The sequence below is a fragment of the Microtus pennsylvanicus genome, chromosome 12 (genome assembly GCF_037038515.1).
Source record: "Microtus pennsylvanicus isolate mMicPen1 chromosome 12, mMicPen1.hap1, whole genome shotgun sequence".
Taxonomy (NCBI): domain Eukaryota; kingdom Metazoa; phylum Chordata; class Mammalia; order Rodentia; family Cricetidae; genus Microtus; species Microtus pennsylvanicus.
Genome location: NC_134590.1, coordinates 62,979,168 through 62,998,890, shown reverse-complemented (window position 1 = coordinate 62,998,890; position 19,723 = coordinate 62,979,168). Strand labels below are relative to the sequence as shown.

The window sequence follows — 19,723 nt, the reverse complement described above, 5'->3', positions numbered from 1 at the left end:
TTTGTAATAGCCAGAACCTGGAAACAACCTAGATGCCCCTCAGCTGAGGAATGGATAAAGAAAATGTGGCACATTTACACATTAGAGTACTACTCACTGGTAAAAAAAAAATCAAAAGACAAAACAAAAAAACCCCATGACTTCTTGAATTTTGCATGCAAATGGATGGAATTAGAAAACACTATCCTGAGTGAGATAACCCAGACCCAAAAAAGATGAATATGGCATGTATTCACTCATAAGTGGATACTAGCTATAAACAAAGGACATTGAGCCTATAGTTCATGATCCTGGAGAAGCTAAGTAATAAGGTGAACCCAAAGAAAAACATATATAGACCCACCTGAAAATTAGAAACAGACAAGATCGCCTGACAAAATTGGGAGCATGGGGCACAGGGAGAAGGAAGGGTAGAAAGGAAAGAGGAGGGGAAAAGAAGAGGGTTGTGGAGAACTTGAGGGAATGAGATAGTCGAGATGGAGGATGGACAGTGATGAAAGCAAGAAAAGAGATATTTTGATTGAGGGAGCCATTATAGGGTTAGCGAAAACCTGGCTCTAGAGAAATTCTCAGGAATCCACAAGGATGACCTTGCCTAAGATCCTAAGCAATAGAGGAGAGGGGACCTGATCTTGACTTGCCTGTAGTCAGACTGATAAATATCTTATATATCACCATAGAACCTTTGTCCAACAACAGATGGAAACAGGCAGAGACCTACATCCGAACACTGGACTGAGTTCCCAAGGTCCAGTTGAAGAGTGGAAGGAGTGAGAATATGAGCAAAGAGGTCAAGACCATGGAGGGTTCATCCACTGAAACAGTTTGCCTGAGCTAATGGGAGCTCACCAACTCCAGCTGTACTGGGAAGGAACAAGCATAGGACCAAACCAGTCCCTCTGAATGTGGATGACAGTTGCATGGCTTGGGCAGACTGAGGGGCCACTGGCAGTGGCACCAGGATTTATTTCTACTGCATGTACTGGCCTTTTGGGATCCTATTCTCTTTGGATGTATACCTAGCTCAGTCTAGATATAGTAGAGGGACTTTGGACCTTTCCCAAAGCAATGTGCTTTACCCTCTCTTAGGATTAGATGAGGATGGGATGGGAGGGTGTGTGAAGGGAGTGGGAGGAGGAGAGGGAGTAGGAATTTGGATTGGTATTTTTTTTTAAAAAAAGAAATCTAATAAATTAAAAAAATTGTAATTTACCCTGCTCAGCTTGCTCCTTTTCATTATAAATCTTCACACAAGATAGAGACCATACTAGGCTGTTTTGAGATTTCTACTGCCAATGGAATTAACTCAAAACTCTTCACTTTAGCCTGAGACAGACACTTTGGACAGGGCAAAGGCACCCACTTTCTTCACCAAAATATCACAAGAACAATCTCTAGGCAATATACTTAAATTCTTCTCTGCAATCTCGAGTCAGTTCAGCCCCAGTTGACCTAACACTCAGCACCTCCGTCTTCCGCACTCCTACTGTATTGCTATAATTATATATATAATAGCAGTGCTTAAAAGCTTCCACTGCTTTCCTAACCCGAACTCCATACTTCTTCAAACAAAAACATGACCCAATCTATCACAGAAATACCCTAGAACCCAGTACCAACTTTAGTTAGGGTTTCTATTGCTGTGAAGAGATACCATGACCTCGACAACTATTTAATTTTTTTTTTCAAGACAGGGTTTCTCTGTGTAACAGCTCCGGCTGTCTTGGAACTTAGTCTGTAGACCAGGCTGGGTTTGAACTCACAGAGATCCACATGCCTCTGCCTCCTGAGTGCTGTGATTAAAGGCTAGCATCACCACTACCAAGCAATGCTTATAAAGGAAAGCTTTTAATTGGGCTCGTTTGTTTACAGTTCAAAGATTCAGTCCATTATCATTATGACAAGGAGCATGCTGGCATGCACACAATCATGGTGCTAGTTGCATCTTGATCAGAAGGCAACAGAAATTGGACTCTGTCACTGTATGTGACTTGAGCATATATGAACCCCCAAAGCCCACCTCCTTCAATAAGAACATACCTACAAACATTCCATTCCATATCAACAAAGTCACACCTTCTAATAATGCCACTCCCTTCAGTGCCCATTCTCTCTCTCTCTCTCTCTCTCTCTCTCTCTCTCTCTCTCTCTCTCTCTCTCTCTCTCTCTCTCTCTCCTTTTGTTTTTTGAGACAGGGTTTCTCTATCTAACAGCCCTAGTTGTCCTGGACTCACTTTTGTAGATCAGGCTAGTCTTGAACTCACAGAGATCCGCCTGCCTCTGCCTCCCAAGTGCTGGGATTAAAGGCATGTGTCACCACCACCCAGTGCCATTTTCTTTCAAACTACCACAATTTCCAACCGGGTAAAAACATCTAAGTAGAGCAAACACATAGGAAGTGACTTTTTCAGTGGGCAAACTGCTAGAGCTTTAGGGCACACTGCCTATCTCTCTTTTATAGAGGTAAGACCTAAAATGGCATATTGCTGCGGGAGGACCTTCCGCTCCTTCAGCCAATAGCCGCTGATGTACAAGCCCACTGTGCTGTGGGAGCGCCTTCTGCTCCTTCAGCCAATAGCTGCTGAAATACCAGCCCCCTGTGGCGTGGTCTATTTATCTTTAAAAAAAGAGCGGCAAGCCTCAGCTCGCTTTCTTGGTTCCAGTGCTTGGTTCTGGCTCCTGCTCCGGTGACTAGGCTCCTTTCCTGATGGTTGGTTTTTGTGAGTTTTACCCCCCAAAATAAATACTCCTTTAAATTCTAACTGGTGTGGGATTGTTTCGCGCATTAGAGTATCCTTGACAAGACAGGACTCAATTCTCAGGAATACCTGCTACCTTAATGCCTGATGAACAGGGATTTGAAACAGCCTCATTGGACACTAATATTAGGCTATTTTCATTCTGAAAACAAATCGAGGACTTTGACTACATTCTATGGAATAAGAAAGTAAACAGCCAAGATAAATTTAGATTTAATTTAATTTAAATTTAAATTATGGCAAGTTGTATGTAGAAAGTAAAATTAATAACACAGACACAGAAAGTGCTTATGGGCCTTACTACAGTCTGAGTATTCTTTTGTGTGTGTGTGTGGGGGGGGGTCCAAGACAGGGTTTCTCTGTGTAGCCTTGGCTGTCCTGGAACTTGCTTTGTAGACCAGGCTGGTGTTGAACTCACAGAGATCAGCCTGCCTCTGCCTCTGAAGTACTGGGATTAAAGGCATGAGCCACTACACCCAGCTATGAGGATATTCATAAAATGATATTTAAACTGACAATTATAAACTACCAGGCAAAAATCTGCTGTCAGTCTAGGGCCTCTCGAAAAAGTCTGTAGTGAAAACCAAGGGCAGTTGGTGTTCGGATAGGAGTGCCACAGCCAAAGGCTAGACCCAGACCTATGGCCTGGAGACATGGTCTAGGGCTTTGTGTGATGCTGAAAGTGATGGGATGACATGGCAAGTGTTTTCAGGGCAGCACCATGATGTTTCTATGGCTTTAACATGTACAAGTAGCAGTGGGACTCTGGGGAGGAGGTCTTGAGTGGCCTAAGCGACAGAGGACAAGGTGATAATGTAAGGATGGGAAGAAGGAGGCAGATTCACAACACAGAGATTGCTGAGAGTGAGGCGGGAAGAAGGTCAAGGATGATTTTTTTCTAGTTCCATCCATTTGCCTGCAAATTTTATGAGGTCATCATTTTTTTTTTTTTGCCTTTTGACCAGGTTTTCTTTTCTTTTCCTTTCTTTCTTTCTTTTTTTTTTAAAATCTTTTTTATTGAGAAAATGAGAAAAAAAAACAAGTTTCCACCTCTTCTCAGCATCCCATTTCCCTCCCCCTCCTCCCACCCTTCTCCCCCTCCTCCCACCCTTCTCCCCCTCCCCCCACTCCTTTCCCCCTCCCTCTCCAGTCCAAAGAGCAGTCAGGGTTCCCTGCCCTGTGGTAAGTCCTAGGTCCTCCCCCCTCCGTCCATATCTAGGAAGGTGAACATCCAAACTGGCTAGGCTCCCACAAAGCCAGCACATTACGTAGGATCAAAACCCCTTGCCATTGTCCTTGGCGTCTCATCAGCTCTCATTGTTCGCCATGTTCAGTTTTATCCCATGCTTTTTCAGTCACAGTCCAGCTGGCCTTGGTGAGCTCCCAATAGATCAGCTCCACTGTCTCAGTGGGTGGGTGCACCCCTCGTGGTCCCGACTTCTTTGCTCATGTTCTCCCTCCTTCTGCTCCTCATTGGGACCTTGGGAGCTCAGTCCAGTGCTCCAGTGTGGGTCTCTGTCTCTATCTCCATCCATCACCAGATGAAGGTTCGAATTTTGCATGCAAATGGATGGAAATAGAAAACACTATCCTGAGTGAGGTAACCCAGACCCAAAAAGATGAATATGGGATGTACTCACTCATAATTGGTTTCTAGCCATAAATAAGGGACACGGAGCCTACAATTGGTGATCCTAAAGAAGCTAAGTAAGAAGGTGAACCAAAGGAAAAACATATAGTTATCCTCTTGGCTATGGGAAGTAGACAAAGTTGCCGGGGAGAAAATTGAGATCTTGGGGGTGGGGTGGGATGGGGATAAGGGGAGATGGGGAGAGAAAAGGGAGAAGGGGAGGAAGGGGGGAACTTGGGGAAAAAGGAGGATTGGGATAAAGGAAGGTTGGATAGGGGAGCACGGAAGCACAATTCTTAGTTAAGGGAGCCACCTTAGGGTTGGCAAGAGACTTGAACCTAGAGTGGCTCCCAGGTGCCCAAGCCGAGGTCCCCAGTTAATTCCTTGGGTAGCTGGGGATAGGGAACCTGAAATGACCCTATCCTATAGCAATACTGATGAATATCTTGCATATCATCATAGAGGTCATCATTTTTTAAAACTGAGTAATATTCCCTTGTGTAAATGTACCACATTTTCCTTATTAAAAACTTAGTGCTCATATTAAAAGCTCAGAGAAATCTCAACTAAATCATTTAATAATGTACTTTAAGATACATTAGATAAGGATAAGTCAAGTCCAAAAGCAATAAATGAAAAAAAATAATAAATGAAAAGGGAACTAAAAGAACAATGTGAAATATCATCAAGATAATTTAAAAAATAAATAACATCAACAAATACTTACCAAACTAATCAAAAGAAATACAAAGAAGACCCAAAATGAATAAAATTAAATATGGAAAGGGGTGATATCTATAAGCTCCAGAAGAGCATTAGGGAATAATTTGAAAACTTACATCCCCAAACACTGGAAGCTCTTAAAATAGAGGATAAATTCCTAAATACATGCAACTTACTCGAACAAACCTAAAAGGATATAAACAAACAGCTCCATAACAAGCAGTAAGATTGAAAGAGTAATATAGAAGGAAGTGTGACTAGGGAGATGACGTAATGGGTAAGAGTGCTTCCTGTACAAGCATGAGGAACTGAACTCAAATTCCCAGCACCCACATAGAAAGCCAGGCACGGCTGTGTGTGCCTGGAATCCCAGCATTGGGGGCAGAGACAGGTGGATCCTGGGAACTTTCTGGCCAGCCAACCAAGCAGAAATGGTGAACTTTCTGGTTCAGTGAGGAAACCCTGTCTAAAGTACTAAGTTTCAGAATTATAGAGGAAGACACTTTGCATGTGCCCATGCATGTGCACACGTGGTACACACACTTGCACATTGGCATGTATGCACCATGTAATACATACTGCACACACAAAGAAAAAAAATGAAAAGCCCAAATACATTGAGTTCACTGTAGAATTTTGCCAAACCTTTAAAGAAGAGCTAATGCGTCTCAATCTGTTCTAGTAATTAGAAAAGGAACAAATACTACAAAATTCATTTTGTGAAGCTAGTATTTCCTTGATACTGAAACCAGATTAAGAACATAGCAAAAAACTACAATCAGATCCCCTGATGAATATAGTCACAAAAAATATAAAATAATTGCAAACCAAGTTTAACAACACATTGAATGAAATATCATGTTCCATGACCAAGTTGGCTTCATTCTTGGGATACAAAGATTATACAATATCACAAATAAAAACCACATGGTTATGTCAATGGATACAGAAAGTATCTTTGACAAGGCTCAAGATTTCTTCATGATAAAAGCTCTCAAGAAACTAGAAACAGAAGAAGCATACCTCAATATAATAAAGGCCATATGTAAAAAACCTATAGCTACATTATATTATATCACAACACTTCATCAGTATAGAGCCTAGTCTTACTTAGATTATTAAGACAAAAAAAAAAAAAGAATAAAAAGGAAAAGGAGACCAACAAACAGAAAAAGTCAAATTATCCCTTTGCCATGTGACTGCTTGTCTGCCATTTGGCTGCTTGCTGACCTCCATGCCTAACTCAAAAAGCCATGGTTGCAATGGGTTTTTGATCCTACTGCATGCACTGGCTTTGGGGGAGCCTAGGCAGTTTGGATGCTCACCTTACTAAACCTGGATGGAGGTGGGCGGTCCTTGGACTTCCTACAGGTCAGGGAACCCTGATTGCTCTTCAAGCTGATGAGGGAGAGGGACTTGATCGGGGGAGGGGGAGGGAAATGGGAGGCGGTGGCGGGGAGGAGGTAGAAATCCTTAATAAATAAATAAATTAAAAAAAAAGCCATGGTTTTCTCTCTTCCTCTTCTTTGGCCCCCTTCTTCTGCCAGCTTCTGAGATTTCTGGCTTATCTGCTCTGTTTTCTTCTAAACACTAGCAAAATTGTTCTTGAACTAAAAACAACAATAAAACAAAAAGCAAAACTGGGCCAAGGAGTTACCTGAATGGCTGAAAGTGCTTGTTACACAAGCCTAACAACCTGAGTTAGAGCCCCCAGAAGCTATGTAAAGAGTCAGATTCAGAAACTAAAGTGGCTAAGAGTGACTGCTGTTCTCACAAGGGACTTTAGTTTCTAGCACCCACATTGAGTGGTTCACAATTGCCTGAAACTTCAGTTCCATTAGATCCAACTTTCTCTCCAGTCTTCTATAGGCACCTACAGTCATCTGTACAGACACACAAATATGTACACACACACAAACACACATACACACTCTCTCACACACATACACTCTAACATGCATAAATACACAACACACACTCTTAAAAAGAGCAAAATTGCATCAAATTATCCTTTTCCAGAAATATAGCCAATCAGATGTTCCTGGAGGGCAGCTACCTGCCCATCTCTTAGTGCACAGCCAGGAACATAACCTTGGATGGGATCACCGTATCTACAGGGTCTGCTGCCAGCACAGAAGAAAGCTTGTACCTTGTGTAGATACATGAGCATGTTAGAAAGATAAGCTGGACTCTTACCATGGCCTCTGATGTGGACAGCTGTTTCTGTAGCCCAGTTCTGGGAAGATGCTGCCTCTGACTCAACAGGTGCAGCTTCAACTTGCCAAAGAGGATCTTCAACAAAAGCAATACACATGTATGAGAAAGATTCAGATTTGAGAAAATGAACATAACCATCACATTTAGAGCCACTGGCCTGAAGACATACACTGAAAAGAGGCTTAGCTCCTTTAGAAGGACTTTTACTTAATGTATCACAAAATGTTCATACTTGTGAGAACATAAATAACATCACTTTTAGACAATATTATAAACTCAGAATAAACCATCTTTTAATTCGTGAGTAAGACAATGTTTTGAAAGGACAAAACTTAACATTACCAGCCAGGTATGGTTGTCCTTGGCATTAATCTCACTACTTTGGAAGACGGGGCAAGAGGACTGACATGGGTTGGAGTCATGATTACAGCCTAGATTACTGAGTAAGTGTGGGCTACAGAATGAGACCCTGTCTCAAAACAAACAAATAAAATTGAGTTGTACCTCACGAAGCTGATTATTACTCATTATAAGAAACTGTTCTCCTGCAACAAAATGGGCTTCTTGCTCCAGTTCCTTGAGGCGAGCCTGAAGAATTGAAACATTATCATTCAAAGATTTTATAACTTAAAATAATTTAATCTTCTCATCAAGCAACTCTCAACTAAAGCCCTTAATTGAACAAAAAGTCCTTTACAACTTATCAAAACAATAAAGCATACATATTGACTTGTGGTGGAATTTTCAGGCTTTCCCTAAACATAGCTGAAACTAAAATAAGCAAAATCAGGGAGGGAAAGAATGTGTTTTTCAGCAATATTAGAACTAGAAATGGGATCCAGTTCCATAAGAAAGAGACAGAAAGGGGGAGGTATGGGTTACAGGCTTATACCCACAATAGATCAAGATGTTCTTTAAGTCACTAAGAAGAAACAAAAAACTTAGACAAAGGGCTGGTAATAGGTAAAAGCACAAGTCTGATAACCTGAGCTTCATCCCTGGGACTCACATGATGGAAGGAGAACTGACTCCCCAAAATTGTCCTCTTACCTCTACACACACACACACACACACACACACACACACACACTAAAAACATTTTAGAGACTTAGATAGATTGTTTCAAAGAGAAACTCTAGCCAAAAACTAGAGAAAAGCAATTCACTTCATCAGTAACCAGGAAAGCATCAAACTTATGCATGGTTATTACAGTTGCCACCTTCAAACAACCAGACGCCTCTTGACTGGGAGAGATGCCACCCATGGCAGAGTATACAAACTGAGTCATCACATCAAGGCTAAGATACAGAAGATTGAGAGTCTGTATACAAACTATTGAATTACCCACAGTTCAGTAATAAGCTAAACTATCTTGTTTAGACTCTGAAATAGAGAACACATGAAAAATAACAAGAATGAAATGTCTTCCAAGGTAGGGTAGTGATTACTTTTGGAAGCAGAACACAGTTTCTGCCAGGAAAAGCACATAAAGCTGTGGAAATTCCATGATTTGAACTGTGATGGATTCCAGAGGTATCTTGTGGGTAATTTAAATGAAATTAAAAATATTTTTATGCATCTGTATGTATCTTTCCATATTTTTCATTCTCGAGGAAATTTACCAATTCCTTGGATGAACTGTAGGGAGCAGACATCTGTTCAAGAAAAGTAGTCTTACTTAGTCTGGCCCTTGATTGCCTATTATGGCCAATTTTGATCACTCTGTGACTCTTCAGACTGCCAATAAAATTTACCTTGAATCAGGGGCAGAAACAGTGATTAGCTGGCCAGAATTAGCCATAGAGAAGCTAGCAATTTTTTAAAATCATTTAGAGTTTATAATCAATCTCTCCTGACTTGGACTTTCTGTGGTTGAATTTTCTGTAAATCTGCCTTATCCTAAATAATTAATAGATTCTCTTCTTTGTATTTTTTCAGGAGTAATTGGTAATCCCCAACAAGACAAAATTTTCTTTACTTCATCAAACATTTTTTTCTAAAGTATTTGCATCTGAATCAGCCAGTAATATATCATCAATATAATAATAAATTATAGATTGAGGAAACTGTTTACAAATTAGTTCTAATGGCTGTTATACAAAATATTGAAATAAGGTGGAGCTGTTTAGCATTCTTTGTGGAAGAATTTTACAATGGTACATTTTAACAGGCTAGAATTATTATAAGTAGGTACTGTAAAGACAAATTTTTTTCTATCCTGTTCTTGTAAAGATACTGTGAAAATAATGCAGTTTTTAAAATCAATCAGTATAATAGACCATCTCTTAGGTAATAAAAAAGGCAAGGGAACTCCAGGCTTTAAAGATCCCATTGACTGAATTGAATCACCACTTAAATCTGATAACATTCTCCATTTTCCAGATTTCTTTTTAATTACAAATATAAGAAAATTTCAAGGATTGGTCAATTTTTCAATATGTCAAACATTTAACTGATCCTGTACCAGCTGTTTTAGTTCCTGTAATTTTTTTGATATCAGAGGCCATTGCTCCACCCACACAGGTTTGTCAGTTAACCATTTTAAAGGTAGGGCTGTTGGTGCTTTTGAAAGATCAGCAGCTGTTGTGCCCTGCTCATGTACAACCTGAACAGTCTGTGGCTGTTCTCCATAATACCTTTTAATATTTCTCTCAGAAGCATTCTTTATGATTTGTTTCTGAGATTGGAGGAATGTTAATCTGTGTTTTCCATTATTGCAACAAATCACGTTGATATATTAGCCACATATGATTTTAATCTTCCCATCCTATACACTCGACCCATCTTTCACTTTGATTTAACTGAGATAAAGATCCAATCCCTAGAAGTTGATCATTTACTTCCTGAAGAGGCCAACTGGATGCTAAGATTTTGGTGAAATTATTGTTATATCTGCACCTGTGTCTATGAAACCCTCATTTTCAATGCTATTTATTTTTAGTTCTTTTATGGCACTTTGCCAAAATACTTGTTTTATGGTCTCTCCTGAGATTTTTGTTGTCTCTATTGAAGATGTTCTTTCTTTGTTCACATCCAGAGCAGTGTGGTTTTTAACAACAGGTATTAAGTTTTTTAATTGCTCTGTGGATGAGTTTCTCCAATGCTGATAGGGAATGACTGAACCAAGTTTGATGAAGGGGTTTTCTGGATGCCCCTCAGGGCATTTCCCAATAGCAAAGGGTTATCTTGCCTGTCCCTTGTTGATCTGCATTCATTAGTCCAATGCTGGCCTTTGTTACACTTTCTGTTTGAATTATCTCTAGAAAAAAATTGTTTCTAGGAACATTTTACCTATAATACCTTTTCAAATGACCTTGTTTACCACAATTAAAACATCTGACATTTTGATTTTTCTTGAAATTTTTAGAAATCATTTCTCCTAAGTATCATCATAAGTGTGAGATCCAATATCAGCTGTATTTCGGGTTCATTTATCTATGGGTACTGATCTTGCCTTTAAGGGCCTAATAACCCTTTTGCATTGTGAATTAGGATTTTCAAAATCTAAATATTCAATTAATATTTGTCTAACTTCTGAATATGGCATAGAGTCAAGGTGTTATCATCAAATGTAAACTGTCTTTGGAAATCAACATACCATCATCAAGAAGCTGGTCTTGGGAAATTTCAGTACCTCTACCCTACTTTGTTGTTCTGTGATCTTAGCTTCCTCTCTCCACCATGTTTTCTACTGTGATTGAGGACCAATATTGCTGTAGCTAAATCTTTCCAGTTTTGAGGACTAATTCTGTTCTGAGTTGCCCGTGAATTTAACATCTGCTTCACAGAGAGTGAATGCATAGCATATGAAATGACTGCTTCCTTAAATCTCTTCAAGTCTAACATTGAAACAGAATCCCAGTTAACTTCGGCATTGCATTGGGGGTGCCTATTGTCTGGTGGTTGCTCTTGTGTGGCAACTGGATAAATTAAGGTTGGTTTTCTAATAACCTTAGACCACTCCTCTTCAGTTTCATAATCCAATGGTGCAGTACATTCTGCTCTGTCTGTGTCTGAGTATTTTTCTTACTTTCATGAGTAGGTCTTTCTTTCTTTCTTTCTTTCTTTCTTTCTTTCTTTCTTTCTTTTTTGGTTTTGAAGTTATTTTTAGTAAAAGAAAAAAGCAGGCTTTTCAAAGGTGACAAAGTGAACTGAAGGTCAGAAGGAAGCTGGGTGTGGGCTTATCATAAGCTCTTATTCCCGAAGCCTGGAAATGAGATCCAAGCATTCCCAGGAACTGACCGGATGCCAGAGACATTCCATGTTGGGGTGGGCAGAGCTACCCTTGATCAATGGCATGGTCTACATGGGCTCTCAGGCAACCACCATATGCCCACAGACATGATTAACACTTATTCTGGGGGACATTAAATTAAGGAATGACATAGGAAACCGAGATGGTGGTTTATTCGGTTGGATTCTGGATCACAATCAGGAAATAGTCTTTATCTGGTGCAACCATAATTTCATTTTTCTTGGAGCAAATTCGAAGGAAGGTTAGGTCATTCTGGGGGTCAATTTCATGCACAGTGCTCCGTGCCTTCAAGATGAAGTTGTGCATGAGGTTGGCATATTGTGTAGTAGTAGGGTTGTCCATGGTGCTCTTGATGGGAATGCCTTCAGTGTTCACCACGATGATTCCCTGCACTCCTTTCTGGCTCTGAAGTCTCTTGAGTGTTTCCTCCACCTCCACCATCTCGCACCGATCCAGCAGCTCCGAGTTGCCGAGGCTCAGCGAGGTCCCTGCCCTTCTCTCATGAGTAGGTCTTTCTAAGGTTTTTATTTTATCAGTAGTAAGTCTTTCTAAATTTTGTATATCAACAGTAAGTCCTTCTAAGACTTGTATCTTATATGTCAAATTTTTAATATTTTTATTAGTAAGTTTTTTAAAGCTTGTATCTTATCAATAGTAGTCTTTCTAAGACTTGTATTTTATCAGTAAAATTTTCATATTTGGTACAATTATCAAATCACTTTTTAAGGATAAAGTATGAATTACCAGCTGGGCAGTGGTGGCACACACCTTTAATCCCAGCACTTGGGAGGCAGAGGCAGGCGGATCTCTGTGAGTTCGAGGCCAGCCTGGTCTACAAGAGCTAGTTCCAGGACAGGCACCAAAAACTACAGAGAAACCCTGTCTCGAAAAAAATCCAAAAAAAAAAAATGAATTACCAAACTGATAATAATTACAATCACCATTATGCCAATCTCAGCTAAGTGGTTCATTCTCTCATTTATTTTTTCCATTTGTAAGCCACCCATAGTAACACTATACAGAATCATAACTCCCTGCACTGTGATATTCCCGATTCTTAACATGGGAAAGATTTTTCTTTTAATATTATTTAACTCTCTCTTTAAGAACTTCCCAAGTGTCTCACCAAATCTGCTGACTTCTAAGTTTTCCCACAGCAACAGCACCATTGGGGCTCAAGACCCACATTTTCCAAGCACAAGCCTACTTTTCAGAGTCCTGGGAATGGCTCTTGGAGAGGCCCAGACAGTGACTGCGATAGTGCCAGCTGGCATGACTTCTCCATTTGTGTAGTCATGTCATGCATTGGAGCACCAAATGCAGTTTTTCTGTTGACTTAGCAGCTGCACTATATACATCTACTGATATTTTAATTATCATCTGCAGTCCCATGACCACTCAATCAATGCCCTATTAGTCACTCGGGCCACTTGTATGGGACCATGGTCTGCATTCTGTCAATTATATTTTAAATAAATGCTGATTGGCCAGTAGCCAGGCAGGAAGTATAGGCGGGACAACCAGACAGGAAGTAGAGGCAGGTCAATGAGAACAGGAGAATTCTGGAAAGGAGGAAGCTGACTCCTCAGCAGTCCTTGCCCAGCCACAGAAGAAACAAGATGTGACTGCCTCACTGAAAAAGGTACTGAGCCATGTAGCTAACATAGACAAGAATAATGGGCTTAATATAAGTTATAAGAGTTAATAAGAAACCTGAGCTGACAGGCCAATCAGTTTAGAGTTAATGTAGACCTCTGTGTGATTTCTTTGGGACTTAACAATTGCAGGAACCGGGCAGAACAGAAACTCCCGGCAACAAATCCTGACAGAGCTTGGGAAGTAATTCTAGACAGAAAAGAATAGAGTTAAGCATGTTTTATTGCTAGCAGCATTTTCTCAGGTGGGCTCAGCTTGCTAGAGGCAAGTGCTTTCATTTAAGAGAGGCTTCCTGACTCAGCTTTAGCTGAAAAACCTTGCAACTCTTTAAAGAGGTCCTGCCACAAAACACTTAAATGGTGTTGATGAAAAGCTGACCACATGCTTTCTGTTGGTGGCAGGGACCTTGAAATGCAATAGAGTTGTGGCAATAAACATGGCTCTGGCCATTACCTCAGCCATGAGGCTGGAATCTCAAAAAGCTAAGGAATGGACTGGATCCAGCCGTCAAAGCCATGGCTTTAATCCTCTCCATATTGCTTAGCAAATTAAAGACTCACATGGTCAGAAAAAGAGGGAGAGATATATACAGTAAAGAGAGATTCAAAGATGTAGAAAACCTCTAAATGGTTTACACTGTGTTAAAAATATTTGCAAGCTTGGAAGAGTAAAGAAACAGGTTGAAGTCCTTAAAACAAAAAATAAAGAGAGTAGTTGGGTTTGGTGGTACATTCCTTTAATCCCAACACTTGGAAGACAGAGGCAGGCAGACCTCTGTGAATTCAAGGTGTGGTGGTACACAACTTTAATCCCAGCACTTGGGAGGCAAAAATGGGTAGATCTCTGTGAGTTTAAGGACAGCCTGGTCTACAGAGTGAGTTTCAGGACAAAGATACACAAAAAACCCTGTCTCAAAAAGCCAAAAATTAAAGTAAAAACAAAGGAAATGGAGGTTAAAATAAAGCCACATAAAGATGGAAAATACATAGAGAATCTGGATACTGTATGTTATTATGTTCTCTTTGAATTGTTTGAATGCCGAGGAAGAAGCAACAGCTGCTAAAAGATATTTGCTTATAAACACTGCTGAATTAATCAAAGAAAGTTATTTTGAAAATACCTTGACTTCAAAATTTAAGTCAAAAGATATATTACTTTGGAAAAGAGGTTTTGTTTTTGTTTCCACAGGAAATGAGAGGCTGTGGATTCATTCTGAGTTAAGAAAAATCAGGTTTGATCGAGGAAGACCACCTGAGAAATCTCCGGTAGGAACAGATGGCCCAGATGTCAGAGTTCTACATCCAAAACAGATTCAAGATGCTGCCTGGGATGATCAAGCCTCACAGGATACTCCAGTCAGGACTTGATCATAATTCTAAATTTTCTTTAGGTCCCCATAAGATTATCAGTGCCCCCAACCAGAAGGAAGTAGCCTGGAATACTGTGCCCACATTCCCAAGAAATGGACTATGGATGTTCTTGGGTTTTTTTTGTTGTTTGTTTGTTTGTTTTTTAAAAAAGAGGGGGAAGTGGTTTGGGACCATGGTCTGTATTCTGTCAATTATATTTAAAATAAACACTGGCAGGAAGTATAGGTGGGACAACCAGACAGGAAGCAGAGATGGATCAATAAGAACAGGAGAATTCTGGGAAGAAGGAAGCCCATTCCTCTGCAGTCCTTGCCCAGCCACAGAAAAAGCAAGATGTGACTGCCTCACTGAAAAAAGTACTGAGCCATGTGGCTAACACAGATAAAAATAATGGGCTATATAAGTTATAAGAGTTAATAAGAAGCCTGAGCTGATAGGCCAATCAGTTTAGAGTTAATGTAGACCTCTGTGTGATTCCTTTGGGACTTAACAATTGCGGGAACTGGGCAGGACAGAAACCCCCGACAACAGGCCACAGCCTTGCAGAGCTTCTGGTTCCAAGGCCTGGTTTATGAAGGTTTAAGTTAAGTCTCTCTCATTCTATTTACCAACAAAGACTTGGAAGTCAGATGGTGGGGTTAAAACCCGCTAGATCAGAGAAACTGAGAAATGGCCAGCTGACCTTCATTTTTGTCTGGAGATATCACAAAAGACATATCTCCCCTCATCCCAGAACCAAAAGTAAGCTTAAACTCTAGCCCCCACCCTTTTGTTTCTGTGCATCTTCTCTATTCAAAATGCTAGCTTCTCTATGACTGATTCTAGTCAGCTAGTTTCTGGCTCTGCCCCCTGATTCAAGGTAAACTTTATTGTCAGTCTTGGGAGTGTCAGAGTGTAATCAAAATATCCTACAACAATGGCACTCTGAACTCCCCCAAGACACACACACACACACACACACACACACACACACACACACACACACTAGGTGTGATGCTTGTCCTCCCTACATGAGTCTATGTCTTAGTCACTGTTCTATTGCTGTGAAAAGCATGATCAAGCAAATCTTACAAAAGAAAGCATTTAATTTTATTTTTCAAGACAGGTTTTCTCTGTGTAGCCTTGGCTGTCCTGGAACCACTATGTAGACTGGGCTGGCCTTGAACTCAGAGATTTGCCTGCCTCTGCCTCCCAAGTGCTAGGATTAAAGGCTGAACAACTATTGCCTAGCTGAGAGTTCTAGTCTTGATCCACAAGCCAAGTTGAGAGACACTGGGCTGGGCATGGGCTTCTAAAATCTCAAAGCCCAGTGACACACTTCCCTCAACAAGGCCATAACTTGTAATACTTCTAATCCATTAAAATAGTTCCACTACCTGATGACTAAGCATTTAAATATATGAACCTATTGGGGCAATTTTTATTCAAACCACCATATTCCCCTTCCTGGTTCCCAAAGGTTTGTAGCCATATCATAATTCAAAAATCCTTTCAGTCCACCTTCAAAATTCCCCATAGTCCTTTATAATCTCAACACTGTTTAAAAGTCCAAAATTCAAAGTCTCTGAGATTCATGGAAATTTCTTAAATGTAACCCTCTATAAAATAAAAATAGAAAAGCAGATCACATACTTCTAATATACAATGGCACAGAATATACATTAGCATTCCAAAAGAGAGGAAAATGAGCACAGTAAGGAAACACTAGACCAGAGGACTGAAAACCAGTAGCACAAACTACAAATTCTGCATTTCCATGTTTGATGTCAAAGAGATCTTCAGATATCCAACTTCTCTTAGTTTTGTTGATTATGACATACTTCTGTCTTAGGCAGGTTCTACACCCAGTCCACAACTCAGTTTAGCTGGTATTCTGGTGTAGGAAGTCCTTCTGTCTATGTGTTGCTTTTATTGGTTAATGAATAAAGAAACTGTTTCTGCCAGTGACTTAGCAAAATAGAGCTAGGTGGGGAAAGCTACACTAAATGCTGGGAAAAAGAAGGCAGAGCCAGTGAGATGCCATGGAGCCACCAGAGGAGAAAGACGCAAGCTGTCAGCTGGAACCTTGCTGGTAGGTCACAAACCTCATGATAAAATATAATAGAAATAGGTTAATTTGATATGTAAGAGCTTACTAGAAATATGCTAGAGTCATTGGCCAACCAGTGTTTTAAATAATATAGTTTCTGTGTGATTATTTCAGGTCTGAGCTGCCACATGGCTGGGAAATGAATTAGCAGCCTCTTACAACAGATTGGTGCCCAGGATAATGGGCATTGAAGAGGCTCTTTATGGAGTTGGTTAACCATGTGGGCCAAGAAACTGCTCTTGCCTGAACTGCTTGATGATGTTTTGCTATATGAACTGGACATGCAGGACCCACAGAAAAATGACCGCTGAAGTTGCCTAAAGAAGGTGAGACAGTTCTTCTGGGTTCCTGCTTCATGAAAGAGTCTGCCAGACATTCTGCAGTACATGGAAGAAAGTGACTGACAAACTGCCAATATAGGCGGAACTGTCTTTAAAATTTCCTGCTTCATGGAAATGTCTGCTGGAATCTATGGGCCTGTAGACTGAAGAGGGATACGCCAATGATACAGAAGAATTTTGGGTGACTGTCCAGGCAACGAGATGTCTCTGTCAATTCTAGAGTTTTGGAAGTTGCTTACAATGCATTTTCTGTTTACTTAGGTAATATATCCTTCTGGAGTCTTTGATGGAGTCGAAGAATTGATAGTTATAGTTTTCCTTAGTTATGATAAAAGATAAAATAGATATAAATGTTGTAACTGTAATTCTTGTTTGATACCTGTTTTGTTATATGTAATTTTACTATGTTAAAGTTAAAACCTTCCTTTTTATTTAAACAGAAGAGGGAAGTGATGTGGGATTCCCCTCTGTAAGCGGTTGATACCATTGGTTAGTAAAGAAATCTATCTTGGCCTGTGATGGGGTAGAGTAGAGCTAGGCAGGGAAAACTAAACTGAATTCTGGAAGAGAAAGAAGGTGGAGTCAGCAGATGCCATGTAGCCGCTGTAGGGAGCAGATGCACGGGAACTTTGCCTGGAAAGCCACAGCCACATGTCTATACACAGATTAACTGAAATGGGTTAATTTAAGACGAGTTAACCAGAAATCTGCTTAAGATATTGGCCAAACCATCTTGCAAATAATATAGTTTCTATGTGGTTATTTCAGGGCTGAGCAGCCAGGAACAAACAGTCTCCTACAACAGTATCCCATGACTCTGGCATTTCCAGCATCTTATGGTCTCTAACACAATTCAGGCTTCACCTTCACAGGTTCAATAAATGGCCTCAATGAAGGCACTCCCCTAAAACACATCTGGCCTCAGTGGCTTTTCTTAGCTATACAGGGAGATTCCACAACCTCTTCTTGTATCCTTGACTCTAAAGCCAGAAATGCATGGCTGTGGCTGAAGCTGCCAAGTTCTGCTGCTTGCTGGGACTGGAACTTGCCCCCTTGCTCAATTGCATTTGCATCAGCTTTCTTGTGGGGGTCAAATTATGCAGGCCCGTATTCCACATTGTCTGGCAGTCAGAGAATCTGAGCAACTTACAAGGCACAATTTACACTTTCCACACAAGAGGTAGTTGCCTAGCTCTTTGATAGCAAAACAACCTGACACCATTCTAACAACTGGTGCTAGGATATGCTAATGTTGTTCTGCTCCTTCTATTGTAAATTATGAGGTCACCTGGGGAAGTGGTGTCTTTCAATCTACATGATAAAATAGGCATAGGCAAGGACATGATCTAAGTCACCCTCCTCCCTAGGAGACAATGCTAATGAAGTTTGTGTTACCTGCCCCCCATCAGTTTACCTTGATATAAAAGCTGTTTGGAAAATAAACACAGGTGATTTCAGGACTTCAGATTTCAGGCTGTGAGTGATCTCTGAAACTCCCTTCCCAATACTGCCGTGTGAATTGTGTCTTCGTTTATTCCCACACCTCCACTCTAGTACAAGAAATGATTTATGTCTGGGCTGGTCCCTGACACTTCCTGGTGTTGATGGTTTCCTTCACAGCTTAAGCTGTTCTTTAATTCCTTTTTATAAATTGGAAACTGAGCTGTATGGGGTTTTGCCCTGAGGTCACTCCTCCCTTTATTTCATTTAATTTCAGGTTTTTTTTTAAGCTCTTTAACTCCTTGAGCACAGGAATTGGCTCCAACATCACGTTTTTTTTTATGTTCTTTTTCTCCTCACACTGTACAGTTTATATTTCTCTTTGCCCATCTTGCTCCTTTCCATTATAAATCTGTATAAGAGTGATTACTAGCCAGGTGGTGGTGACACATGCCTTTAATCCCAGCACTGGGGAGGCAGAGTCAGGCAGATCTCTGCCAGTTCAAGGCCAGCCTGGTCTACAGAGTGAGTTCCAGGATATCCAGGTCTGTTACACATAGGCTACAAGCCTATGGGAGCCAGGGAATGTAATATAGATAATAACCACATGATATAGTGTCAATATTAGGCTGTCTTGAAATCTCTACTGCCAATGCCAATAATCCAAAACTCTTCAATTTAGCCTTATGCAGATTTTTTAGGACAAGAGCAAAAAGAAGCCACATTCTTTACCAAAATATTCCAAGAATGATCTCTGTTAAGTTGGGAGCATAGCCCCTAGTCCCTGGCCTGGGAGTTGCTTTGCTCTGGACTCCAAATCCCAGCATGCCAAACCACTCCCACAGGGTATTTAAGTGGGCTCCCAGAGGAGGAACACGTGGTTCCCAGTTTTCATGGGCTCCCTGCTGCCCTGTCTCCCCGCCATGCGCTTGGTCACCTGAGAGTGTCTTACTTAATAAAACTATAGGCATTTTGATTTGGTTTGATTCGACCTAATTGGATTTCTTGTGCTGGCGGAACTGCTCTTTTTCTTATCAGTCTCTAGGCCACTTGCTAATATTCTTCCCCTCTGAAACCTGAAGCTCAGCTGTTACAATTTGCACGGCTCTCACCACTGCTGTATCCCACGCTCCTATTAGAGTGGCCCATTAAACCCTGCTGAAAGCACTCAACCACTTTTCTAGTCCAAAATCTTCCATATTCTTCCAAACAAACAGCATGGCCAGGCCTGTCACATAATACC

General features: G+C 40.6%; 1 protein-coding gene and 1 pseudogene across 1 annotated transcript in view; both read right to left on the bottom strand.

Moving 5' to 3' along the window:
* The window catches only part of Poln (DNA polymerase nu), a 151,520-nt gene that overhangs the window by 87,647 nt on the left and 44,150 nt on the right, over positions 1-19,723 (bottom strand). Inside the window, exons 11-12 of the mRNA XM_075943934.1 lie at positions 7,834-7,917; positions 7,309-7,404 (exon numbers count right to left, since the gene is read on the bottom strand). Coding sequence (XP_075800049.1) covers positions 7,309-7,404; positions 7,834-7,917 — 180 coding nt within the window. The remainder of the gene's footprint in view (positions 1-7,308; positions 7,405-7,833; positions 7,918-19,723) is intronic.
* Positions 11,385-12,076, bottom strand: LOC142832589 (dynein light chain roadblock-type 1 pseudogene; annotated as a pseudogene).